The sequence below is a fragment of the Equus quagga genome, chromosome 19 (assembly GCF_021613505.1).
Source record: "Equus quagga isolate Etosha38 chromosome 19, UCLA_HA_Equagga_1.0, whole genome shotgun sequence".
NCBI classification, from domain to species: Eukaryota; Metazoa; Chordata; class Mammalia; order Perissodactyla; family Equidae; genus Equus; species Equus quagga.
Genome location: NC_060285.1, coordinates 6,983,969 through 7,010,547, shown reverse-complemented (window position 1 = coordinate 7,010,547; position 26,579 = coordinate 6,983,969). Strand labels below are relative to the sequence as shown.

Sequence of the window (26,579 nt, the reverse complement as noted above, 5' to 3'; positions counted from 1 at the left end):
CACACACACACACACACACACACACACACACACACACACACACACACGAAGGCTGGAGGCGCCTCACAGAGAAAACAGACCAGCCTGACTCAGCACGAGTTACAGCGCTGTGAGCCCGAGTTCGGTGCTGGCGAGTCAACAACATAGATGACAGTACCTTTAAACAGAAACACGTGTGAAATAAGGCTACACGTTATCAGCTGACAAAACCGTTGTGACCAGAAGCTCACAGGGACCTAAGCTTGTCTCTCGCCAGAGCCACGTTTCAGCATTCGCTAATCAGTGTTCACAGCGACTTTACAGAACATAACTACCGCGAATAACGAGAATCAACTGTACGTTGCTTCCTTGTAAGAGAATCCAGCTAGGAAGTTTTACTTTTGGGATAGAAACTACTTTTTCTACTGAAACGAATGTTCGTCTGAAGGAGAGGCTCCAACCCGCCAGTGACTTACATCGGTGCCGTGCTTGCGCGTGGCCTGGGAGGCGAGGGACCTGATTCTCTCCCTATAGAGCTGGGCAGCGCGACTGTTGTACTTGGCATTGCTGTCGTTGGTGGCACACCCGTGCTGATGGAAGAAGGAAGACTACGGAGGAAAGGACGAGGATTAACAGCCATACTGCATTAACGCTAACACGGGGACTAAAAATGTTACTTCACGTTATGAAGGATTTTTGTAAAATACTACTGAAAACCAAAACGATTTAAACCATGAAAAGTTATTGTAAATCTTTGCTTGCAAAGGGAATTCCCTCCACAGATGTAACTTTAATACTTGGGTAAAACTGGACATGAGACTTGCTCACAAAAATGAAATAACTGGCCCTTCACTTCTCCATTAAACCACTCCCGCCATTCTGAAGGTTACCTGGGGGCTGTTTTCCACTCAGGACTACTTTAATTCATGAGAAATCCATTTCAATTTGGATTCCACTAAACTGGGAGTTTTGACAGACACCTTAAGAACTATGCTAACCTTCACCCTGTTCAGCACTGTTTCCTCATTAACGGAGACCACAGCACAGGCAAGGAGATAAAGTAGATTTTAAATAATTAGAGGAATTTGCTTTCAACTGCCTTCTAAAGATCCACATACAGACATGAATTATAGAACTCATATCTTAATTAAAGCAGGTATTCTAAAAACCTGTTTGAGCGATCCTTTTACTAATCCAATTTCACTAATAATAGTATTGAGCTGCCACATGTACCAGACCCTGTCCTAAATTCTTTGTGGGCATCATCCCATTAAAAGCTTGTAGCAACACTATCAGACAGTCACTGTTACTATCTACACTATAGATGGGGAACTGCAGCACAGAGAGGTCACCAACTTGCCTAATGTCACACAGGCAGTGAGGGGCAGAGCTAGCGTTTGAACCCAAGCAGGATGGTTCCAACTCCACTGATTAAGCGAATGATCACTGAGCTGATGCTTCCCTACCCCATCTCCCCCACCTCCCCTGGCTCGGGACGAGAGCGCTGCTCTCTCGAGTTGGGTGGGGACTCTGTAACCTTGGGAAGGCTTAGAAATAAGGACAGATAAAATCAAATCCATGGTATCAAGTTTAGGGCCAAGTCTGTGAACGTCATGACAAGGGGCATGGGTTTCTAATAAGATATTTGAAATACCTAAGACAAGCATTCTTTTTTTTTTTTGGCAAGGAAGATCGTCCCTGAGCTAACACCTGTGCCAATCTTCCCATATTTTGTATGTGAGACACTGCCACAGCACAGCTTGATGAGCAGTGTGTAGGTCAGCACACAGGACCCGAACCTGCAAACCCCAGGCCACCGAAGCGGAGTGCATGAACCTAACTGCTATGCCACCTGGCCAGCCCTGGCAAGCATTCTTAATACAGGTGAAAATTATTTTTTGGAAAGTGAAAATAATCTTAGTTATCACAATGGCTTGCGGCCCTCCAAAGCTTACCCCTACCTGACAAAGCTGTACTCCTTAGTGTCTGATTTCTCTTACTAGGGAAAAATTAAACCCAACTTAAATTCAAAATAATCTAATTTAAATTTAATTTTTCTGCCTAGGGAGCAATAACGAAAAAAGGTTGAGAAACACTGATCTAAGGGAATCTGGTATTTTGAAAGCCATTATTTTAGACTTACAATTTTAATTTTAAATATTTAATTGATGATAAACAATTTTTATTTGAAATGTATACAAATCTGATTTCTTATACTTTGAATTTTTTATTTTTTGGAGGAAGATTAGCCCTGAGCTAACTACTGCCAATCTTCCTCTTTTTGCTGAGGAAGACTGGCCCTGAGCTCACATCCATGTCCATCTTCCTCTACTTTATATGTGGGATGCCTGCCACAGCGTGGCTTGCCAAGTGGTGCCATGTCCTCACCCGGGATCCGAACCAGTAAACCCCAGGCTGCCAAAGTGAACGTGTGCACTTAACCGCTGCGCCACCAGGCCGCCCCCTAGTTTGAATATTTAACAGCATGTCTAACGGAATTCCATTTACTCAATCTATTCCATCTTGGCATTTTAAATAGGGTACCTGTGCCTCAGAAGATTTTGCTGGCTAGATTTATAAGGCTGCCAGTCTAGTGTTTGGGAAAAAAGATATACTGAATTTGTAAATGAAGTTTAAAATGTCTGAGGATCCTTAGGTTTATAAATGGAATTAAGGAAATCTGTTCTTTGAAAATTATAAATTAATCGAACACTTAAAAAAGTTATTTTTACACAGAAATTACTAAGTTTATAAATAAGTATATGATATTTATATACTGTATTTGAAGATTTGGAGAACAGGTTTTTTAATTTATAGATTTAATTAATTAAATAAAATTCAAATACAAGCAGCTGTAAGCATTGCACTCTAAGTACAGAAGTCGCCCTCGGAGATTAACAAGCTGGATTGCCATGCAGCAGCTCCCAGCCCCCCGACATCCTCACTGCCCGTTTTCACCTTCAAAGCATTATCGCCACCTGCTGCTTTCTAGCTTATATGCTTCTTTCATCACTCTTCATCTCTGTCTGTAAGAGCGGGGTCTTGTCTATTTGTCACTATGCCCCAGCACCTAGCCCAGAGCTTCGTATTTACTAGGTGCTTCTGATTTTTGGATAAATAAGTCACTGGGCAGTCCGACCCTGAGGCCCACCGCGTCCTTCTGTCCCCAGCTGGGCCTCCCTAGCTCCTCCGCGCAGACACTGAACTTCCTTATTAGTGTAACACACATTTACACAGAAGGAAAACGACAAGTCTGAGGCGAACTTACCGCATTAGCATTTCCTCCAACTTGCATGCAGCGCAACTGAAACCAAGACCAGTTGGAATCCAACTCTGTAGACCTAAACGGAAAGAATATTCTTAAACGTTAATACTTCCCTTCCCCAGAATCAGGCCACTGAACTTTGGAGAACAAGATCTTTGTGATCTTCAGGACCCGGGGAGCTCTAAGCTTGTTGACTGTGACACAGGGATGCTGGGACTCCAGAGTCTGTGAGAGCTGGCAGGAGCAGCTCTGGCCCCTCTCATCCTCTCTAGAAGCCAGGGCTCTGATGGCCCTGCCCGCCTGCTCCCCTCCATGTCTGACCACAGGCAGGCCATGGCAGGCTGGCAGCACTTCTGTTGCACCGACTCCAGCCAGCTGTCTCTTCTCGGGCACTGGACATACGAGCTTCACGGAGCTGCTGGATCCACTCTGACTCTTTGCCTGACATTCTTAGCAGATATGATCTAAAATGTGGTGATGGGTCTCTACTCAAAACAGACGTCCTGTTTGGATTTTTTCAGGTCAGCTATCCATTTGTCTGGTTTAACCCCAACAGGAGCCTGGAGGGTACCATCCTCTTATCATTAGGTGGAAGGGACCTGCCCAACACCCCACTAACAGGGGGAGAAGAAGACTCAGGAGTCAACGTTCTTCAAGTGAAAACCGCAGTTCCTCCTGCCCCCAGCACAGCTATGACCTTCTCACCCGCAACCTGCGATCAAACGAGAGCAAGGGAAAGGCAGTAACTGCGGCTCCCCACAAAACAACTTACCAAGCAATCATCGTAAAGCAAGATAGGACAGTGCAACAATGTCAGAAGGCTTTATGTCGAATCCATAGACATAAGCAAAAAGCAAGGCTATCCTGCTAGTCGACAACAGCTTGTCCCACACTAAGTGTAAAAGAAAGCGGACATTTTCGAACAGGAAGCATACCCTTCACAAAACGGGCAAGGCAGGAAGAAGAGAGGTTTCAGATTCGCAAAAATTTCCTTTTACGCTGCCCTTCCATTTACTAATGTCCATGCCTATTGGTATCACTTAACCTTTGCAAAGCTCAGGAAGTTATTTCGATGCCAGCAGCTACCTTGAGATTAATAATCATACTAGTACATATTACTATTACATATATATGACAAATCCACCTCATGGTGATATGCAAACAGTAAAAATTAAACCACACTTTAGAAGAAACAGATTTCCCAAAGAACAAACAAAATCTCCTTTTAGAATCTGATTACCAAGCAAGATGATAAACTATAAATCTTGTTCTGAAATCCCCTCTGAAAGATCTTGCTTAGTTCCACATTTTCATGCATCCCCCTAGACTGAAGTCTGTACCAAGCCCCCGCCTCTGACATGGGTGCAGATAAGAGCACAGTCTCCGGAGACAGACCGAGATAGTGCAAATCTCCACACTGCCTCTTCGGAGCTGGACGACCTTGGAAAAGCTACTTAACCTCTCTGCGCCTTACTTTCCTCATCTGTAAAGTAAGGATAACTATAATATTATCTGTTTAGCTTTTGTAGAAATTAAATAAGCTACTATCTCAAAAGTTTTGGCTCATGGTAAATATCACATGGCTAAAATTCTCATCTCACCATTACCACCACCACCATCATCGTCGTGGTAGCCCTGCCACGCTGTGTTGTAAGCAGCAAGCTCCAGAGGACAGGCATGTCCTACAGTTTTTCTTTCATGCTCCTAACACAGGCACATCACAGGTGCCTGAATACGCGCTGACTTAAAGGATATCCTAAAAGTGAGGCTACAAGCACTGAGACTTGCTGATCTGCCTGACAACTTTTAGTCCGAAACTATCTTTAAAAAAATAAAGCCTTGGGTGCTGGCCCCATGGCTGAGTGGTTAAGTTCACGCACTCTGCTGCAGGCGGCCCAGTGTTTCGTTGGTTCAAATCCTGGGCGCGGACATGGCACTGCTCATCAAACCACGCTGAGGCAGCGTCCCACATGCCACAACTAGAAGGACCTACAACGAAGAATATACAACTATGTACCGGGGGGCTTTGGGGAGAAAAAGAAAAAAAATAAAGTCTGTAAAAAAATAAATAAATAAATAAACCCAAACATTTCCTTATACATTTCTCAGAAATGGAGATAAAAGCTAATTGTTCTTGAACTGGGCTGACAGGGATTCTCTCTTATGACACTGGGATTTCTAAAACTTGATGACAATGGACTCGGAATACAGTCAACCCTAGGAAGCCACTTGAATCAGCGTCCACTCCCGCGTGAGGAGGCAACTCACTGCAGGGTCCTTCTCATCTTTATTTAGACTAAGCGATGCTGAAAGGGAAGAGTCTGTGACAGTCTAAGAAAAAAGGAAAGCAGAGAAAGTGAGAAAAATCGAAGAATTAGAGTCACTTTAACAAAAGAGCTCCTGCTAACCAATTAGGTAAGAGAGAAAACAGTGTTCCCACCACCTCGGTAACAGTCAAGATGTAATCTCCTTACAAAGGGCATGAACAGCTTCACCAGCGGCCGCCAAAGTCAGTATGCTTTTTGTAAGTAGAGCATTTCCATAGATTTCAGGCACTTATGAAATCAGAAGGTATCTCGCCAAACAAACGTGACAAAGTTTCCGTGTATCAAAATTGGAAAGCGGGGCAAACCACACCGTGCTCACTCTGGACTTCTACTCCTAGGCCAGCCCAGGAGCAGCTTCCAAGCACACCCGTTTAGAACTGCTTCCTGCTTACTGTAAGGGGGTCGAGGGCTGCCTCCTGACACAGCATCGCGAAGGGCCTCCTCCCGCGCCCCCTGAGCGGGTGCCCAGGGACGCAGCTCTGCCTGCCGCCAACCCTGCCGGGCCCGCCGGAGCCAGGCTGTGCATGAGCTCATTCACTCGCTGCCCCCAGCGCCCCGCACAGTGGGCATGAGCATTCTCAGCCCCACTTGGAAGAGAGGGAAACTGAGACGCGGGGAGACTAGGAACACGCCCCGGGCCAGTGAGGGCTGGGCACCCTCGCCCGCAGCCCTCCCGAACACGCCCAGCGCCCCTGCAGCCTCCCCGCGAACGGCCCTCCAGGGCCCCGGGAGTCAAGAACAAGCTCGCGGCCCGGCAGCCAAGACCCTCCACGGCCGCCCGCAGGTCTTCCCCTTCGCGTCTCACTTCTCCTCGTTCGCCCACGCACGAAAAAGCAGCTACGAAGTATTTCACCGTCTCCCACCTCTACACCTTTTCCGAAAGTCTGAGTGCTGGCCCCTGCCTCGTCTCCATTACCGAAATCTCACTAATCCCTTGACGTTCCTCGCGAACGCTTCCTCCTCCTTTGAACTCTGCCCAATTTTCTGACCGCAAGCAGGCGCGGTGCTTTGCCTCCATGTCCCGCGCAGCACTTGTCTAGCTTCTTATTTACGTTGTATCAAAGTCTGTCCCGACTCCAAGCCCAACAAGACCAATGCAGGCACTAGGTCCTGGTCACATTTCATAAGCTCCTGAAGTACCTAACAGTGACCTTGAAAAGCAACAGAGCTAGAGGGAGAGGGTGCCGTGAGATGCAGCCAGCACGGGAATTGGGGTGACGAGTTCCGAGCCCTGGCAGGTGGTGGGCGGGGGCCAGGGCGATCAGGTCCATGCTGCAGTCAGCTCCCAAAGCAGCCTGCCATTTCCATGGATGCCTAACCTGCCTTTGCCTTTTTGCTTGGCCAAAGCCATAGTTCATAAGTTTTTTTCTTTGTAAAACTGTTGACTTGAAATTCTACTTAAAAAAAATCCATTTAAATAAACATTCCACCCACGCCAAACCATTAATATGTTCGAGCCTGGGAGATGGGACTGTGTGTGTGCCTGCGTGGGTGCCTGGAAGGGGGGAAAGAGATTCCAGAAGAAAGACTTTCACTTCTTACTTTAGGTACTTTGGGACTGCTTGGACTTTTTGCCCAATGAGCTAGTATTTGTAATTTTCCTTAATCAATAAGAAATGTTTAAAGAGCAGCCCCCCACCTCTTAAAAAAACCCAACATACTAAGTACCCTTATCATCCTTGACTTTCTCTTGCCCGAATCCTAGACTGCTGCCCTCTGGTTATACAGAGATTTTTTTACCAGTTGTTTTGAACCATTCATAAGCACTGTGATTCATACAGTTATATTCATCTGACTTTTGAAAGGCTAGTGATTAAACCTGCAACAGCCCAAACAGAGTGCTGTCCATCCTCTTCAGGCTCTGCGTCAGGGCTTCCCTCAGCACGTCAGAAAACCGCCTGATTTCCTGGAATGGTTTAAACAGGGAGTGTGCTTCAGTGGTGAGGAAAAGGGAGGGCCAGGTGACAATGGGCAGGCCTTGGCAGAGAGGAGGAGGGCAAGAGCACAGTAGAGAGAGAAAGGAAGACACCGATTATATATTGCCTCAGGTCCCGCCTTCGTGGGCTCTGGCCAGAGGAGGTGACCGTATGTTAACTGGTCACAATCAATCTGGGGGAAAAAAGAAACATTAAAAAGAAACTTGCCCTGCCAAATAAATCCCTCAACATTTAAAAAAGAGACAAGGACAGGATAGTGTACTCAAAATATTCTGGGACCAGCATCTAAAAAAAAAGAAAAGAAGACAAGAAACTGATGGATCCTCTGAAACCGGAACACACAAAGAACTCCCTTTGCCAAACAATTACCTATGGAGCTACATGGCTGTGAATATTAGCCATGATGCCTGCACAAACTGATTTGTGAACTAAGAACTCAGGGAACTGAGAAATCAGAAACTGACTTCTGAGAAAAGAACCCAGGAAAGTGCATCAGAAAAGTTTTTTTAAGTTAATATATTAAAAAAGAAAATTAGGTTGTTTTTATTACTATATCGTTTTTGCGCTATCATACAAAATATCTCATTATGAACTATAATAGATTTTATCCTGTAGGAACAAATGTTCTTTATAGTAATGGTGTTGTATCAATATTCCTTAAGTCATAACACAAAATAAAATCGCTCAGCACAATGCCTGCCTAGCTGCCTTCTGGAAAAAGAAGTGGCCGGATACAGGTGAATTGGCTGGAGGAGGCCAGCAATAACGGAGATCGGAGCCAAGGCTGCTCAGCAGCACCCTGGCAGAGGCCCATGGCTGCTCAGGTGCAGGCCTGGCTCTGCTTCCAAATCCTGAGCCTGGCTGGGGATCCTTTTATTATTTCAATTTAGTTTACTTCACACGAAGGCACCTGTCACCTCCCACTGGACTGTGGGGCTGTGTGCCCAGAGGGGGCACCTTTCTTTGATGCACACGACAGCCCCATCTAGGCCACTGCCAGAGCATCAGAGGCAAGGACAGGTACTCGCCAGAAGGGGCCAATGCAGCCCAAGCCTTCAGATAGAAAAGAAAGACGTTCACAGCACAAGCATTTGAAATTGCCACTGAATTTCACACAAAAATCACTCACTCAGGTTTCATGGTAATAGTGTCCTTGGGAGCCAGAGCCCTAGGATTCTGCTGGACGTGGAACCCTACTGTAGGGGGCTTCCCGCCTTTTACACTGACTCTCCACCTGCTGGGGTGCAGGACGGACCCACAGCAACTGCGCCGCCTCCCACCATGAGCATGACGCAAGCAGGCTCCTTTGTACCGTGAATTATGAGAAGATAACAAAGGAAAAGGAAATACTGTCTCGAACCCTCTCTTCTGACCTTGCCTTCAACACCACGGCCTCATGTCTCTGACAAAGAGCTCTATAAAACAGTAACTAAGAGAAAAGAACTCATTTTCCCGGTTTACGTACTTACATAAGATTTAAATCTCCATCACTCATAACCAACCTCTCCTTTTACTCGATATCAAAGGAAACATAAAGAAAAAAGGGGGAAAGAGACCCAAGTAACGATGTAGTCACTCCCACCCCCCAACAAGGAAAGATTCACTTACCGAATAAAACTCAAGTGAACACCCAGCGACCGGTGTGATCCTGAGCAATCGATGCAAAGAAACACCCCGTAGGTTACGCTCGCCCAGCTGGGGTTTTTGGCACCACAATCAAAACACACCTGAAAGAAAATTTGAAAATTCAGTTGTTGATTTATATTAGCCAAATTAGCCATCTTATAGGATACAGTACATGATGCGGCTTCAAAGCTGCCTAACCTTTACAATTTAAACGGGTTATTAGAAAATATCTTACCGAGATTTTTTTTAAAACCTCAAATTTCAATTTCTTTCATTATTATAATATTATTATATTATATATAATTATACTAATTATATATTAATCACATTGCTATAACGCACTAATTATACAATAGCTCTATTATTACGTATCTATTACAACACTATGCAGTATGTGTAGTGAAGAGAACTTATATGTATGTATCACCTCAAACATTCTTATCCTTGAAGCATCAACAGGGTTCCTACCAGTCACGTAAACAAACATTGGCCAGGGATGTCGCCCCACTTAGAATGCTCAATGGCAGGCACTCGTGCACATTTCTTCTCTCCCCAGCCGGAGGACAAGGAGAGTGTGGTAGCCAGACTCCAAAATGCCCCCAATGATGCTCCCTCCTGGTATTCACACCCTTCTGTAATCCCACCCTCACTTTTCCAGGGTGGTCTTTGCGACCAATAATATGGCAGACGTGCGTCATTTCCGAGATTAGGTTATAAAAGGTGCTGTGGCTTCCTTTCTCTCTCTCTCCCTCGGATGACTGGCTCTGGGGGAAGCCAGCTGCCTTTTCTCGAGGACACTAGGCAGCCCAGTAGAGGGACTCAAGTGCTGAGGAACTGAGGCCATTAGTCCAACGGCCAGCGAGGAGGGAGGCAGCTGACCACCGCATGAGTGTGCTGAGCAGCTCCAGCCTCAGGGGACCGCAGCCCCGGCTGCCGCTCAACTGCACCTCACGAGACACCCTTACCTTCCTTCCTCACCAATGACCGAAGGCCAACACTCTTCATCCCATAACAGGACGTAAAAGCACTTTCAAATATGCAGTGCTTGTCATGGAAATCATATTTATGATTAAAGTCAGAACAACAGGACAGTAAAAATTCCCCTAATAAGAGTATTGTTTTTCATTTTTTTCCAGAAAAAACCCATACGTTAGCCAACTAAGCCACCCCCAGATTCCTGGCCCTCAGAACCATTTTGTACGGGACAATATATGTTTGTTGTTTTAAGATGCTAAGTTCTGGGGTAATGTGACATACGGTGATAGATCTAATACAGAGAGATGTTCCTCTATGAAATGCTGGGTCCTTCTCTACCTCTGCCCCTCCACTCTCTCCAGGTCACCGTTATAACCTTAGACACACAGCCCATCACCAAGGAACGTGCCCCCGCACACTGAGGGCTCCTGAAGGGTCGGGACCTGTCCCCTCACCGAGCCTTCCTCCTCTGCTGGCACAGAGTCCCGACGCAGCGAAAGCTCAATAAATGACTGCTGAACAGGTTTGTGTATTTTTTATCTCCCACAGAGCCAGAAAAATAGTGCCTTACTCATACTAAGCACTCACTAAATATACGTTAATCAAATGAATAACCTACAAAACTTATTACCAGCTCAAAAACTACCACTAGCCCCTCAACACTGACTGAAGTCAAACATTCCTCACTGCATAGCATGACATAAAAGTTCTTTAAAATACATGGTGCTTGTCACAGAAATTGATATTCATAATTAATTAAAGTCAGAACGACAGAATAGTAAAAATTCCTCTAATAGGAGAATTGTTTTTATTTCCTTCCCCAGAAAAAAAGCCCCCTATTGTGGACACACTTTATAGGCAAAGCTGCCTATGTGAAGGTTGTCCCAATATAACCATCAAGAAAGATCTGGCTTTCGGCCTCTGGAGAGCAACACACGAGCAGAAACACGAGATTTCCCAAAGCCTCTCACCACACAGGCTCACGTCAAGCACGCCTGGATAGCGGGGGAGGAGCGACAAGTGACATGAAAGGCTAGCCGCTTCAGGGTTTCCTGACTGCCTGCTGTCTGCCAGACACTGCAGCAGGCGCTGAGGCGGGGAGAGGGGACGGGGTCACTGATTCCACAAGCACCTGCTGACCCCCATGCTGGCCAGGCCGTGTGCTGGCCTTTGAAGAGCTCACGTGCAGGGAGAGGGGATGTGGAAATTAAGATGCCCTGTGGTAACAGCCGTTAGAGTAAGAAATCCCCTTCTGTGGGACACCAAACAGTGCACCCGACTCTACCAAAGGTGCTGTCCCTCTGCGGGAGGCCATTGGTAATCCCCCACTCACTCAGCTAACAGGTGTGCACTTCCTATCAAGTGTGGACCTGGCACACAGGAAGTGGGCATACAAGGGTGGTCCAGGAAGAGATGGATCTACAGTCTAGTGGGCAGGACAGTTAATCATAAGGTTGAATCTTAGTAAGCAAGGACAGAATGCAACAAGTTTTCTAGATGGGGTCCAAGAGGCCTTTGGGGTCTCAAGAATAGAGTCTAAAAGGGCAATAAGCAGCAAAAGCCTGTGCAGGAAACGGCCCTATGGAGGGAGGTGACAGCAGAGACTGGGTGCACACAGCTCAGAGCATGCAAGTCTGAGAATCACTCCCGAGGGGGTTGCAGGCTGCCTCCGAGAAGAGGGGGGTTTCCAACACGGTGGCCTCAGCATCCTCCTCGAGGCACCAACCATGAGGAGGAATTGCTAGAATGTAGCTCCACGAGGGCGGGGCCCTGTCTATCTTGTTCACCTGAACTTAGCACCGAGCCTGGCACAGAGTAGGCACTAAATGCCAAACCAGGCAGTGGGCAGTCTGCAAGGGCAGAAGAGCCACGGAGCCGGGCGCGGGCCCTGTGGAACCCGAGGTCGGAAGGCAGCTGGAAAGACCAGTCTGGCTCTCAACAGGCGGCCCCGATGCTGCTGGTGGAGCAGGAGACCGCGCTTTGAGAGGGGGCCCGCACTCTGCGGACACGTGCGCCCAAAGCGAGCCACGGTGTTCTAAGCAGAAAACTAGTCCTTACAGTGATGAGGCACAGTTTTTGACTGACAAGTTGTTTTGCCGAATGATGGGAATAATAATTACTACAGAAACAACAGCTAATACTGAGTGCTTACTCCATGCTGGCACTGTTGTTGGCCACCGAATCTTCCCAACCGCCCAGCAGAAGGTCCTGTTACTACCGCTGCCAGGGCCAGCCTCCTGGGCATATGTGCCACCTACGCAGTCGCACGCGGCCCGCTCTCAGAAGGGCCCAGGGCTGATTAAGGCTCTGCTGCCTCATCTTGAAATTCTTGATACTTCTCAGACAAGGGCCCTGCGTTTTCATTTTGCACATTTTGCATTCCCCACAAACTACAGAGCGCAGGTCTGATCCCTATTTTAGAGAAAACTAAGGAATTAGGAAATCGAGTCTGCGAGCTACGAAGCTACGAAGCGGCATCTCGGGGACTGGAGCCTGGCAGTCGGCCCCGGAGCGCACCCTTCAGCACACTGCCTCTCACGGCGGAAGACCTCAGCCAGGCAGCCCTTCATCTCTCCTTCGCCCCGAGACTGTCGGTTCCCCGAAGGCAGGTGCCTGGCTCCCTAGGCACCAGCGCGCCCTCCGTGCTCCGCGGCGTCCAGCTGGCTCGGTGACTCGACAGCGGCTGAATGACTCACTCAAGCAATCAATACAAAACTAAGGAGCAGTGCGGCTTCAAAGCCAGAATCACAAACTAGGAAACCGACCCATGCGAGTTCAAACCTTCGATCCAGCGCAAATATTCCTCATACACAAGAGGAAGAAACTGGATCCCACATTCTAAAAGCAAACCGAGTTGGTTCTCTCTAGCTCCCTTTCCCGTCTCGTGTAACTTAGAGCGCTTTCTGACAACCCCATTTAAAAAATGCTTGTTGTTATCCAACTCTCTCACATCATTCAAACTAGTTCTCATCTTAGTTTAGGTCATGGTTTCATTTTTTTGTTTAAAGATTGGCACCTGAGCTACCATCTGTTGCCAATCTTCTTCTCTCCAAAGCCTGCCAGCACATAGTTGTATATTTTTAGTTGTGGGTCCTTCTAGTTGTGGCATGTGGGACACCACCTCAGCGTGGCCTGATGAGCGGTGCCATGTCTGCGCCCAGGATCCCAACTGGCGAAACCCTGGGCTGCCGAAGCGGAGCGCGCGAACTTAACCACTCGGCACGGGGCTGGCCCCCTAGGTAATGGTTTCTTACTAATGATCCAATTAAAAGTCTTTATCAAGAAATGTAGCATAATACTGTGGAACAGCACCAGAAAACACTTCTGCTCAATGCTTCCAGTAATCCTAGTACAGAACAGAAAATTTCCACAGGCCTGTTGTTCAAAATAATAAAAGCAAAAAACAGCTGACATGTATTGAGGCCTGGTACACGCAGGTACCGCCCAGAGTGCTCTTCTTGGATTTTCTCATTTAATCCTCACAACAGCCCTCTGGGTAGACCCGGCTCGTGCCCCCATTTCAGAGAAGGAAGATAAGGTACACGGTGGTCCAGTAATCTGCCCAAGGTGACAGTGAGAAAGTAGCAGGGTCTGGATACCAGCTGACAAGCAAGCCCGCACGTGTCCCTCCCGTGGGTCCCTTGGTCTAAAGACACTGGCTTCTTATTTAAAACGGGCGCCTTCCCTCAGATTAATAGTCAAAGAGAATACACCTTGTTTCTGAGAAAAAGCAGAGAAAAAACAGTTTCTACACTGCTGATGACAGATCCTAATCTTGTCTAGTTACACAGCAACCACTCTTTATAAACAGATCAATCTAAATTTGAAAATCAAGAAAATGGCAAAAAAACTGGCACCCGAGAATTCCTGGAGCCTTTCTCCTCCCGACTTTCCGACATTCATCAGACATCACCTCCAGTAAACTCTTTCCTTTTCCACTCCTCTCAGGCTGTGAAAATAGGGGCTGCCCTCCACCAAGACTTACAACAAAGACATCTAAATTTTGTCAAACTCAAGGACTTTCTCTGCCATCACGTCATGGCTCATGACTATGCTCGTTAACAGCTGTTCACTTGGGAGGTGACTGGGGACCAGTCAGAACTCCCGTCACAGGAGGGGAGGAGAGAGTCCAGGCTGACACCACAGCCCTTTGCCCTCTCCAGGCTCCACTTCGACCTATGATCCTCAGTGGAGGGTGTCACTTCAGCCCCAAGCGTCATCACGACATCTCCAGCCAGTTGCGAAAAGTTGTAAAAGTCACAGAGGGGAAAACAGCCTGTGGAGATGGGGAAAAAAGGGAAAACCCCAATCTCCAAAGCAACCCAAAGGGAGGGAAGAGAAAGGGTCTGTGGTGGGCTTTCTTAGCAAGAGAAAAGAGCAGGAAGCCATTGCAGAGACCACTCAGCAGCTTCATCAGAGAGGGAAACTGAGGCTGCCACCAAAGGACACAGGGGACCCAGGAGGTCCCACCAGGCGCCCCTGAGGAGCTTCAGAGGTGAGCTCGACGGTGGGGAGGGGCGAGCCGAGCTCTCTCAAACGCCCATCGCTACCAGCTGTAGGTTCTGACCCGCTGCTGGGTCACAGGTGGCCTGCGGGGTCCGACCCCACTCACAAGAGCGCCCCGTGCTTGCTCCCCAGCCCAATCTCGGGGCCCGCGAGCTCGCGCCCAGCTCTCAGGAACTCGCAGTGTCCACGCCGCCACCCCCAAAAGCCGCCCCGGCCCGCGTGTACGCTCCCCGGCCCGGTGTCAGGGACCCAGATGTCTGCCCCCGGGACCCCCAGATGCTCTCGCCTCCCCGCCCAGGACCCCCGGGGGCCCGCCCCGCCCTGGGCCCCGGCGTGCGCCCCCTCGCCCGCCCCTCCCTTGCTGAGGCCGGGGGCGGCGCGCGGGCCGGACCCAGGCGAGGCCCAGCGGCCGCGGCCGCACAGTGCGACGTGTCACAGGCCCGGCCGGCTCCTCCTCCCGCGGCCGCGGCCGCAGCGCCGCAGGGGCGGCCTGCGGGGTCCGGAGGGGATGCCGAGCAAGCCTGAACGCGCCTGGAGGCCGTTACCTTGTTGGTGGGCACCGAGCGGAGGCGCTTAAAGATGGTCAGGATGTCCTGCTTGCTGGGGTCCCCCATGGTCGCCAGAAAACCGAGGAGCAGCTCGCCGCGCCAACCGGGAAGGGCCGAGGCGGAGCGGTTGCCGCCTCCGGGAGATTGACGACCGCCGAGGGGGCGGGGCTGCGCGTGACGAGAAGGCCCCGCCCCGCCCGCCAGGCCCCGCCCAGTTCCCCGCCCACAACCGGAGCGCACGCGCCTCTCGCCTTCCTAGGGTCCCCACTCAGCTGTGCCACTGGCTCCGCCCACTCAAGCCCCGCCTCCCGCGCTGCATGCGCGTGCGCAGGAGCCCAAGGAGCCCCACGCGCTTCCTCCTAGCCTTCGCCCGCCGCTCTCTCCGGGCAGTGCCGGGCGAAGCTGGGGCTTGGTGCTCTTCGCTCCCGCGCACGTGGCCTGAGGAACCACCACTGCTTCGGCTTCCTGGGCCGAGGAGCTCTCACCTCCTCCCGATGCGGGCGGCAGAACCGGTCATTCCGGGTGGCCAGAGAGGAAACGCGAGGGAAAGGGCCACCTGCCTTTTCCCGCGCCCGGCCGAGGACTCGGGTACACGCGCCGCGCTTGCCCGACTCACTTTCCTTTTTCTGTTGTTTTTTTGCCCTAACCTGAGGCCGAGCCCTGAGCAGAAAGCTTTCCACGCCCGGAAATTGGTTTTCTTAGAGTATCGTTTGGGTCTAAGGTCAGGGAGAGCGCAGTTCTGCCGGGACAAGAGGTGCGCGGTCAGACCGGGAACAGGCAGAAGCGGTGCGCCCGGGTCCGGCCATCGGTCGGCCGGCGCCGCCCGGAGAAGGCTCTCAACCCCCGGGGCCCGGCGCCGCTGCTCCAGCAGTGCTGTGGCGCCCTGGAAGAGCGCGCCCGAGGCTCGGGGTGCCGTGGAAGGAGGCGGGTTCTGAGTCGCGTGCACCCTGGCCCCGAGCCCGGGTCAGCGGCTGCTTCAGCGCCCCAGCATCCTGGTCAGGCCGCGTCTCTGCAGCTTGGTTTGCGCATCGGAACAAGGGTCAGGGATAAAGAGCCAGGGCGAGCCGCCGCCCTGGAAAACCTGGAGCAGCGTCCGGCGGTGCTCTTTCTGCTGTCAGAGGTCAGGGTGTTCACCCTGGCGGTCGGATGCCCTCGGGGAAGCGGAACGCTTGCAGGGAATGCGGCCTCCTGTAAACCCAGGGCTGGAATTTTTCCAAGGAACTTTTCCAAGGAAGGGAGGTTTCCAGAACCGTGCGTTACTTTTGCAGGCCTCTCCGCCTGGAAGTCCTTCCTTATGCTGAGTCCAAGCGCACACCCTGTGCTTCGTGTTGGCTGGTGCGTCTGGCCCTACGCCCAACACCTGGCATGCTTATGAGGAACAGCCATGTCCTTTCTCATGGGGGCGGGTGCCAGGGTTCCAGTTACTATTTGGATCTGAAATCTTCTGACTTACCAATTTGCATATCAGATTCAGGGTCTGTCTGCTCCCCAATCCGATGTAGAGATCCCAGAAGACTAAAAGTGCAGTGCTCTTGTTCAAATGGTGAGAGAAAAGCAGAGTGCCAAACTACACTCACAGTAAGATCCCAATTTTGTGACACACACACATTGATGACCACGACAACAAAACACGTGCACATGTGTATGTAGAGAAAGAAGACAAGAAAAGATACACCAGATTGTCAGCAGTGTTACCTCCGGACGTCGGGACCGTGATGACTTTAATGTTTTCTGAATGTTTTTGCAGTTTTCCAATTTTCATATGAACCTTTGTTCCTGTTATGATTAAGGAGAAATCATTAACATTGTTAGAAAGGGGCGGGAGCAGCCTGGCTGTCTTGACCCGGACGTGGCCTTGAGCTGCACCCAGTTTGCTTGCAAGTTTCATGTTGGTGAGTGAATCATTCGGGGCTTTTCCCACTGACAAGCTGTTGTTAGTTCTTTCCTCAAGGATTGATGGCATTTAAATAGTTCATTCATTCATCCTTTCCTTCCTTCATTTCCTAGCCCTTTCCACGAAGGATTTGAAGAGATCCGCAACAATATAATCTGAGTTTCACTGGATGGTCCGAAATGGACTTCATTTTTTCTTTTCCGTTTAGCTCCACGTGCACTGGGGCTAGAAGCACGACTGAGCTTGCTGCTCACTGAGGGGCGACAGACATCCCGGTACTGACAGTGGGGTAGGGAGAGTGCTGGGAGGAGGGGTTCCAGAGCAGAGAGGAGGGCCTTTGAGGTCGCACGGCTACCAGTCATGGGGTAACTCTGGTCTTGGTAGGTATCATTTAACAAGCGCCACTGGGGACAGGCACATCCTAGCCCTCTGAGGCGTGGGCCTTCGTAGTCCAACAGCGCAGCCTGCTGGGCACGGCGCTGCACTGCACTGCCCGAGTCTGAGCGTTGGCTTGGATCGGGGGTAGCTGTCACACCTTGGGCAAGTTACCTAACAGCTCTGTGCCTCAGGTTCCTCGCCTGTAAAAATACAAGAATATTATTTACCTAGTTCCTGGGACTGCTCTGGGGCTTCAATGACATAGCAAATGTTAAACGGTTTAGAACAGGGTCTGGCACAGAATGAAATACCAATGTTTACTACTGTTATTCCCGTTTTATAGATGAGCAAACTACGGCTTAGAGAAAGTATTTTGCTCAAGGTCATACAGCTAATTAAGGCCACACAGTTGGAGCCAAGTTTGAGTGCAGGGAATACGACCTCACCGTCCATGCTCTTAACCGCTGGCTTCGCTTTCATGTCTTTGTAAGATTGTCCTTAAGCTTCAGAGAAGAAAGAACTCTTTTGTCAGATTTTGGTGTGCAAAATGCTGCCTCTGCTGTACAGCGTCATATATAGATGAATGTATGGCTTGGGGGGAACCTTCCCGCCTGGCGAGCATTGGGAAGGATTTGGAGTTTCCGTCTGGGGTCTGCATACTTTGGTTATGATCGGCTTGAGTTAGGGTGGTATTTGGGGTTGAGACCACCTTCAGAACAAGGTACCCCATATTTGTGTTTTATCGAGCACTTTCACACTCTTGACCTCATATGATTATGAAAAAGAGAAGATAGGAACCATTTCCCCATTTTCCAGGTGAGGAAACTGAGGGTCAGGGAGATGAAGGGCTTTCCTGGGGACTTGCAGCTCATCAGTGATGCAAGGTGCCCCTCTGACCCAGTGGGCCACCTCTCCCTCTCACCTGGCTGCCACCTAACCCTCCTGCCACTTGCATGGGAATCATAGGAATAGCCCAGGGTGGGATGTCACATTGGCCTGTGTCCCTTGCTCCCTGGGCTCTCTTTGTCCATACTGTCCCCACCTCCTTGGGCCAGACTGTGGATGGTCAGTCTCTGGATCCCCAGGGCCCCGGCTCCTGTGCCCTAGAGGGGGCTTAGGAGTGTCTGCTGGTCATATGAACAGATCAAGCAGCACATAGAATTGCTGGTACTTCTGGCAGCTCTGTCTTGCTGTTTGCACCAGTGGGTCTCAAAGTGTGGTCCTGGATCAGCATCACTTGGGGACTTGTTAGATATGCAAACTCTGGGCCTCATCCCCAACCTAGTGACTCAGAACCTCTGGAATTCGGCCCAGCAAGCTGGTTTGTAACAAGCCCTCCAGGTGTCTGAGGGCCAGCGGTTTAGACCCCAGTACCTGCTGTTTGGAGTTAGGTACCAGCTCTGCCCCTGACTTGCTGTGTGGCCTGTTGCAAGTCACTCAACCTCTCTGGTTTGTTTCCTCATCTGTAAAATGCACTCATACATTGTGAGGAGGTTTATATGACCCTTTTCAGGGAAGGGTGCTCAGCACGGGCCCTGGCATGCAGCTGATAAAGGTGAAGCCCGAAGCTGGTGGGAAACAGTGGACAGAGGAGCCACCTGTCCCCTGACAATGCCAGCGGTCCTGACCCTGTGCTTGGCAGTGGCCCTGCCTGGCATGGGCCTCATACCTCAACCGCAGGCCCCGCCAGATTCAGCTTGGCCTGGGTCTGTCCTCCTTGGGGCGGTGGAGCCACCTCTGTCCCCACCCCAAGTCTCTCCCCCAGGGGGCCCCATTCCATCCACTGAGGCACCTGGGCCCAGGCCCTTCTGCTTGCCCCCACCATCGAGACCACAGAGGTCCAGCCCGGAGGTCACTCTGCCCTTCTAAGGGAAAACAGGCTCCGAGAGGGGCTGGCACCTTCTGCAGGTGTCTGGGGAAGGGGCTGGGGAGGGGTGCGGGCCTGCCTGCGCTCAGAGGAGACCTCGGGCCAAGCCGGGGACGAGAGCAGGGGGCAGTGGCCACCCTGGAGAGAGCTGCGCTGTGAGAAGGGGCGGGGAGGAGAGGAAGTTCAGAGGGCAGGGCGCCTGCTCGGCCAGGCCTCCTGCTTCTGGACACCCTCAAGGGCATCCCCACTTCATGGGAACGGGCTCAGAGAGGCTCGGGCACTAGCTTGGCTTCAGGTCCCACAGAGTCCTCCCAGTCCATCTGCAGTCCAGCCTGGCCTCCTGCCCAGGTGAGGACGCTTCCCACTGGACGTGGGGGAAACGGCTCAGACCCTGTAGTACTCTGGCCCTAGGGGCCAGGTTCGGAGACCCTGTGCCCTAACCTCCTGAGACTTGTAGGCTGACCTCCAGAATCCACCACACACACTCTCAGAGGACTGTCCTGCCCCGCATCCCTGGCTGCTTCCACCCTGAGCTTCCAGAGTCCCTGGAGGCAAACATGGGCCCTTCTTCATGTCTCTCCAGGCACCACTGAGCCTTACATACAGCAGGTGCTTAAGAAATGCTTGGTGAGTGAATCAACACAGCAACAGAAAATAGGAAGAGAGCTGGCCAATTCCCTGCCCGGAGGGGCCACTCGGGGTCAGGCCTCACTCAACTCCCCTAGCCACTAGCTCGGTGACCATGGCCACGTCACTCCTTCCCTCACTTGGCCCCAATTCCCCATGAACAAGGAGGGGCTTGGTTTGGTGGCCCATGGGGGCCCTCCTCGACCTCCCCAATCCCTATCCTAACGGATGTCAGTGGGTCCCCTCCAAGTCTGCCCCTAGTACCCGAGGCCATAGCACAGCCCAGACCCATAGGCCACCCAGCAAAGGCCAGGCTGGGCATGGGGAGAGGCCTTGCACATGTTTAGGTGGATAAGGGCCCTGCAGCGAAGCCCCGGACAGAGAAGCCAGGCTGCCAAGGGCCCTGGGGACCCCTAGGGTGGTGTGGTCATAGCAGCAATCTAGGGGGAGAAGGAGCAGCTTGGCCCCCGGCAGTGGCTACCAAGAGAGGAAGGACAGATGGGCAAAGACGACTTGGTGGCCCAGAGTGGAAAGTATGGGAGGGGCAGCCAAGGATGCCAGAGGGTCCTGGCTGGGGACTGGGAGAATGAGGTGTCTCTCAACCAAAGTAAGTTACCACCTCCTGAGAGCCTGTAGCCATTCACGCCTTACTCTAACTCTCCAACAAGGAAGGTAGGCGCCACTCTTGCCTGGGGAAACTGAGGCCCAGAGAGGCAAGTTAAGATTCCCAAGCTCGCCTCTGTTAATGGCCAGGACAGGAGAGGACAGGTGGCCAGTGAGGGCCCTTCAGGACTCCTTGCTGGAGCTCTGAAGATGACAGGAGGCTGAGAAAAGGGCCTCGCTGAGGAGAGGCGTTTCACCCCGACTGTGGAGGATTCCTCCTGCTCTTTATCTGCAGAGGATGGAGTGAGGAAGGCCATGCCCTCAAGAACCCTGCAGATGGGTCTGAATCACGGTTCTGTCATGGGACCTTGGGCAAGTCACTGAACTTGAGTTTCCAGACCTCCTGTGTCCTCTACGGCAAAGAGCAGTGACTCCAGCCTCCTCGATAGGCCAAAATGACAGTAGATGAGCTCACCGAGTGACCAGGACTGGCCAGCCCAGCATGCCCAGGCCAGCTCAGGCCACAGGCACTGGGAGATTGCTCTGACCCCTCCCTTCTGCCCTGTCCTACCTTGTCTCTGCAGCAGCATGGGGGTGGTGAGGTGGAAGCTGGTGTCCGCCCTGGGCAGCAGGCAGCTCCGATGGCCTTCAACTCCTCCCTCAGAAGCGGGGAGCAGCTGCTCCGTTACCCATGAGACCAGGTGGCTGAATGACAAAGATTCGTCCTCAGCCCTTCATGAGCCACGCAAAGTGACACTGCATTGGCAGCTGCCTGCCTTGCTCCTCCTGGCTCCCGTGAGGGCCTGGTGGCCAAATGGGGCATTTTTCTGGGCAGCCTTACCAGGGTTTGGTGAGCGTGGCCATGGAGCCCTCACATCTCCCGTTTCTTGCCTCACCTTGGCCTCCTTTCTCCTCAGTTCACCCAATGAAGTTGGAGGGTTCCACGGGGATTTCACTCAGTGCCACGGACCAGCTGGAACTGCTCAAGTTAAGCCTGGCTCTTGGAGCCTGTTTCCCCTCTGTAATACGGAAATGGGGAGAATCACCCCACCCATGGGGATGTTTGGAGATGGGTACATTCTTTGCACAGCAGGCACCCAGACAATGTGTTCAGAGAAGCCTGGGCAATGAGTGGTCAGGTCTGGTCCTGCTGTTTGGGCCTTGGGGAGGGAGGGAGGTGCCAGCCTGCTGCCCACACTGGGGAAGCCCAGGCCACACAGTGGCAGGTTTCGGGGCAAGGGGAGCCCCAAGGGGCTCAGGTGCTGCAAATCCCCAACCTCTGGCATGGCAGGGGCAGTGGGACAGAGACATGGCCCCTTGGGCAGTCATGGTGTGCCCGGATCTCGCCCAGCTCCAAAGCTAGTAAATGTCGATGAAGACATGCCCACCAGCTAACATGAGCAGGAGGCCCACGCACGGCACAGAGGCTGTCACGCTCATGAGATCAACTATTTATTGATTTTTTCCTAAAATACTATACATTTAAAGAAACTCCTAAACTTAAAAGACTTTACAATTTTTGGTAAATCTGTAGCAAAGGACTGAGGATCTCTGCTGGTAAGTTTTCTTGACAAACATGGACACACATCCACTTTCCAAGCAAGACATTGAGCTCACTGGAAACATTGAGTAAATGCATAGCTTATGGTGGCAGCGGCCATTTCACCAATGTCTGAGTTACACAAAATAAAGGTTTTCCCTCCCTCCCTCCCTCCCCTGCCCCCCAATTACAGTGTAGCTTCCTGCCCCAGCACAGTGGCTCCTTGCTGACTAAGGACGCTCAGGAGAGACCCTTGTGCTATGGGGGGAGACTCAGCATTTGTCTGCTCACAAGGATACAGATGACTGTGAAATGTGCAACTGCTGGAGAGACGGGAGTGTTTTCAGTGTCTGCTACGGTAAGGCTAGTTAGAAGCTGGAGCTACAGCTGGCCCGTGAGGACAGACTCCCTGCAGCAGTCTCCCCTCCAGAGAGGCCCAGGGCTGGAGGAGGGCCAGCCAGCCAGCTGGGCCTGTGCCCAAATGCCACGGTCTTCAAGCAGTTTACAAATTAAACCCACTGTCAAAAGCCGTTAAATCTCATTAAAACAGTAGATGAGCTCTTCAGATTCTCTGAATATCAAATAATATATACAGACATACATCAAGACATGGCCGTCTAAAGCATCTTCATCTGCAGATGCGTTTGCCTGAAAAATTAGTTTTCTGTTTAACCTTCCAGATCACTGATAAGAAACTGTTAATTTGCAAGAGTAAAATTTTAAGCACGAACAGAGTGAAAATAGTTTTAAAATACGGCGACTTTTGGGGAGTACTACATAAGGTTATTTCCAAAACTCACATTCAGTTACCCCAAATGTGTAAAGGATAGATCACAATAGATCTCCGAACATAATGTGTTCCCATTTATCTCCTCAGTCTCCTGCCTCCAACACCCCCTGTCTGAACGCGCTCCGGCTCTCGCAGCTGCCCCAGGTGGCAGCGTGGGTGATTAACAACACAACATGGAAATAGAGATATATTTCCTCAGGACTAGTGTACATCGATCTGTGCTATAATTTAAGTATAAATGAATGGAAGAACAGGTATATAAAAAAGTATAACTGTACACAGCCTTTAAATTAAAAACCTCAAAATCTTCACTCAGAAAATGGCATGTAATTTTGTTCATTAAGTTGTGGGAGATGGGACTCGTCAGAGAAAGTAATCAGTGAAACAAGAATCAACGTAACCCACCATTGACTTGGAGGAGAGGTGGAAAGACAAGGTCAAGAATATACAGATCCATGATAAGCCAACACACACAGCGAGTGGGGGAGGGGAGCAGGGGCCCAGCGATTTCTGTTGTTCTGCATCTTCCTGTGCTCTGATCTCTGCATCTGCACTGTAGCAAGGGTGCCGAGTCTCAGGTGAAGTGACCGGCTCGTCTGTCTTCAAGAGACACCATGAAGCCAAGAGCAACGGAACCATCATCTTTTGCAGGAAAAGGAGTGGACGCCTACATGGCCAGCTGGAGGTACCGATGCCTGGGGTCGATGGCTAACGGAGCTCCTGGGACCGCCGCCTCCATCCCTCCGCCAGCCAGCCCACTGGCACGTCACTGGATTGCCTCGACGTAATTCGCTGGGTACAGGCCCACCGTTCCGTTGTCCAATCGTCCCTTGCACCAGCCCTGCTCATCCTCGTCCTCTATCTTGGTCAGCTCATCCCCTGCAAAACAAAAAGGGAGTGGTCTTGGTGAGCAAGCAGGTGACACACTGACCACAGAGTCAGAGAGTTGCCTTTACATCTTAATCCCCAGCCCAGAGGGTCTCTAACTTGGGTGAGAGGGGCAGGCATTCTCCTGGGGCTAAGGGCCTGGTTATTTCTCTACTAAGCTGCACCTGAAGCAGCTTTTTTGGTCATAGAGGCCTCTGAGAGATCCAAAGACAACATCTCTCGCACAGTGACCCTAAGAGCAAGCAGCTCTCAGTTGCCATGGCGGCTCCCACAGAAACTGCAGAATTAAACCCTGCAGGCCTTGTGCCTTCCTGACTGTCCCAGCCAGGTTGAGGAATCCTTTCACAGAGTCCGTGCCGCCTCTCTCACCTCCCTCTACTGCTGTCTCCCTCCTGCTGGGCCCTGGCCCACCCCATCTCCTTGAATCTCCTCCAGCAATTACTGCCGTGATCTCAGTGCCATTATTTAATCTGTGTCCAGGCTGCAGGAGAGGCAGGGACCTATCATTCTATCCCCAGCACGCGGTTCAGGGCGTTTGACCTCTGACTTAAAGAAATCAACCTGCCCTGCACTCTGAGGCCCAGTCCGCTGGCACAGTCCCGGGATCTCCCCAGGGCTGTGTGTTAGAAGGCTTCATCTTTCGTTTGTTCAAACATGAAGGAGCCCCTACTTCAGGCCAGGCCTGGGTGGCACAGGAGATCCAGAGATGAGAGAGGGACAGATGGAGCCTGGGTCCCTTGAAGAAACAGACCAGGGGACAAGGACCAAAGGTGTGCTCAGGGCCGGGAAGGGGGAGGCTCCAGGCGAGGAGCACCTGTGTGCCCTGGCTGGTGGCCCCCTCGCAGAGCCGGCTGTGGGAGCCGCCCGCTCTGCCCTCCTCAGGAGCGGGGAGCGCGGGAGACTGTCAGCCTCCAGCGCTGCTTGTCAGTTGGCAGCTCTGGGTTTATTTTTGGCATCACGGTCCATTTCTCAGACTTGGTGGCGATTTTTCCTCAGGCAATTATGCCTTGTTTAGCAACATTTCCCTGGCTGTTTATTTTATGTAGCAGGAATATTGATCCAGATGCCCGTGGAGCCAATACTTGCCACTGCCGGAGCTCGCAGGACTGCCTGGGTTCAAATCCCAGAGCGCTGCTCATGGGCTAGGAGACGCAGCAAACTGCCCGCCCCCTGAGGCCTGGTTTCCCATCGGTGGACCGCTGGTGCTGTGAGGACTAAGTGTTAAAACGTGAAAGGACCCTGGGACGGCGTGCAGCACCGGAGAGCACTTGGTGACCGTGAGCTGCCATTATTCCCATGTAAGAACTGGTCATCCTTCCCGCTGCTGTGCCACCGATGGGCACGGCTCCCTTCCGTCAGCACTGTCCTCGAGCACATCTGCCTTAGCAACCTCAGCAGTGAAGGCAGGGGCTGCAGGGCGAGGGGCACGGGTGGTAAACCTCCACCTTCGTCTAGCCCTTCTTGGCCTGTGCGTGCCCCCGGCAGGGCCAATGGGAGCCAACTTCTTTGCCATTTTCTTGATTTTCAAATTTGGATTGATCTGTTTATAAAGAGTGGTTGCTGTGTAACTAGATAAGATTAAGATCTGCTGTCAGCAGTGTAGAAACCATGTTTTTTGTCTGCTTTTTCTCAGAAACATAATGTGTATTCTCTTTGACTGAACTCATCCAAGGGAAGGCGCCCATTTTAAAAAGAAGCCAGTGTCTTTAGACCAAGGGACCCACGGGAGGGACACGTGCGGGCTTGCTTGTCAGCTGGTATCCAGACCCCGCTACTTTCTCCCTGTGTCACCTCGGGCAGATTACTGGACCACCGTGTACCTTATCTTCTCTGAAATGGGGGCACGAGCCGGATCTACCCAGAGGGCTGTTGTGAGGATTAGATGAGAAAATCCAAGAAGAGCACTCTGGGCGGTACCTGCGTGTACCCAGGCCTCAATACATGTCAGCTGTTTTTCGCTTTTATTATTATGAACAACAGGCCTGTGGAAATTTTCTATTCTGTACTAGGATTACTAGAAGCATTGAGCAGAAGTGTTTTCTGGTGCTGTTCCTCAGCATTATGCTACATTTCTTGATGAAGACTTCTAATTTGATCTTTAGTAAGAAACCATCACCTAAACAAAGATGAGAACTAGGTGTTTTTGTGTGTTTTTTTGTGGAAGCTTAGCCCTGAGCTAACATCTGCCGCCAATCCTCCTTTTTTTGCTGAGGAAGACTGGCCCTGAGCTAACATCCGTGCTCATCTTCCTCTACATTATACGTGGGACGCCTACCACAGCATGGCTTGATAAGCGGTGCCATGTCCACACCTGGGATCCAAACCGGTGAACCCTGGGCCGCCGAAGCGGAACGTGTGAACTTAACTGCTGCACCACCTGGCTGGCACCCAAAACCAGTTTGAATGATGTGAAAGAGCTGGATAACAACAAGCATTTTTTACATGGGGCTGTCAGAAAGCGCTCTAAGTTACACGACGGGAAAGGGAGTCAAAGACAAACAACAGGCGTTTCTCCCATCCTGCCCTTGCACGCGGCGCAGCGCCCAGGCGCACGGTGAGGCACCAGCTCTGTGATGCTTCCATGTGGTGAAAAGTGCCCCAAGTAAGGTGCTCCCTCGGCACCCGAGACCAGAGAAGTGGAGAGCGACAGAGCTCTGCTTACGACAGCAGAAAGCGGGGAACTAACGTTACAGCGCACAAAAGAAAAATAACGTAGAAAACAGACAAAACTGATGGGAAAACTTCCAAGATGTAGAAACGTGAACTGGTGATTACAAACACTCCTTTCAATCAGTTTGGTTTTGACAATTCACTTGGAGCTGAAGGAAA

At 51.1% G+C, this 26,579-nt stretch overlaps 2 protein-coding genes across 3 annotated transcripts in view; both read right to left on the bottom strand.

Annotated features, from left to right (window-relative positions):
• Nucleotides 1-15,315, bottom strand: part of ARFGAP3 (ADP ribosylation factor GTPase activating protein 3) — a 55,511-nt gene extending 40,196 nt beyond the window's left edge. Inside the window, exons 1-4 of the mRNA XM_046646481.1 lie at nt 15,161-15,315; nt 9,117-9,235; nt 3,248-3,320; nt 456-587 (exon numbers count right to left, since the gene is read on the bottom strand). Of these exons, the coding sequence (XP_046502437.1) occupies nt 456-587; nt 3,248-3,320; nt 9,117-9,235; nt 15,161-15,229 (393 nt within the window). The 5' untranslated portion in view covers nt 15,230-15,315. The remainder of the gene's footprint in view (nt 1-455; nt 588-3,247; nt 3,321-9,116; nt 9,236-15,160) is intronic.
• Nucleotides 15,316-21,967: 6,652 nt separating this feature from the next.
• Nucleotides 21,968-26,579, bottom strand: part of PACSIN2 (protein kinase C and casein kinase substrate in neurons 2) — a 96,640-nt gene continuing 92,028 nt past the window's right edge. For both annotated transcript variants that reach the window (XM_046646196.1, XM_046646195.1), the window contains one exon: nt 21,968-23,741. In XM_046646196.1, the coding sequence (XP_046502152.1) occupies nt 23,629-23,741 (113 nt within the window). In that variant the 3' untranslated portion in view covers nt 21,968-23,628. The remainder of the gene's footprint in view (nt 23,742-26,579) is intronic.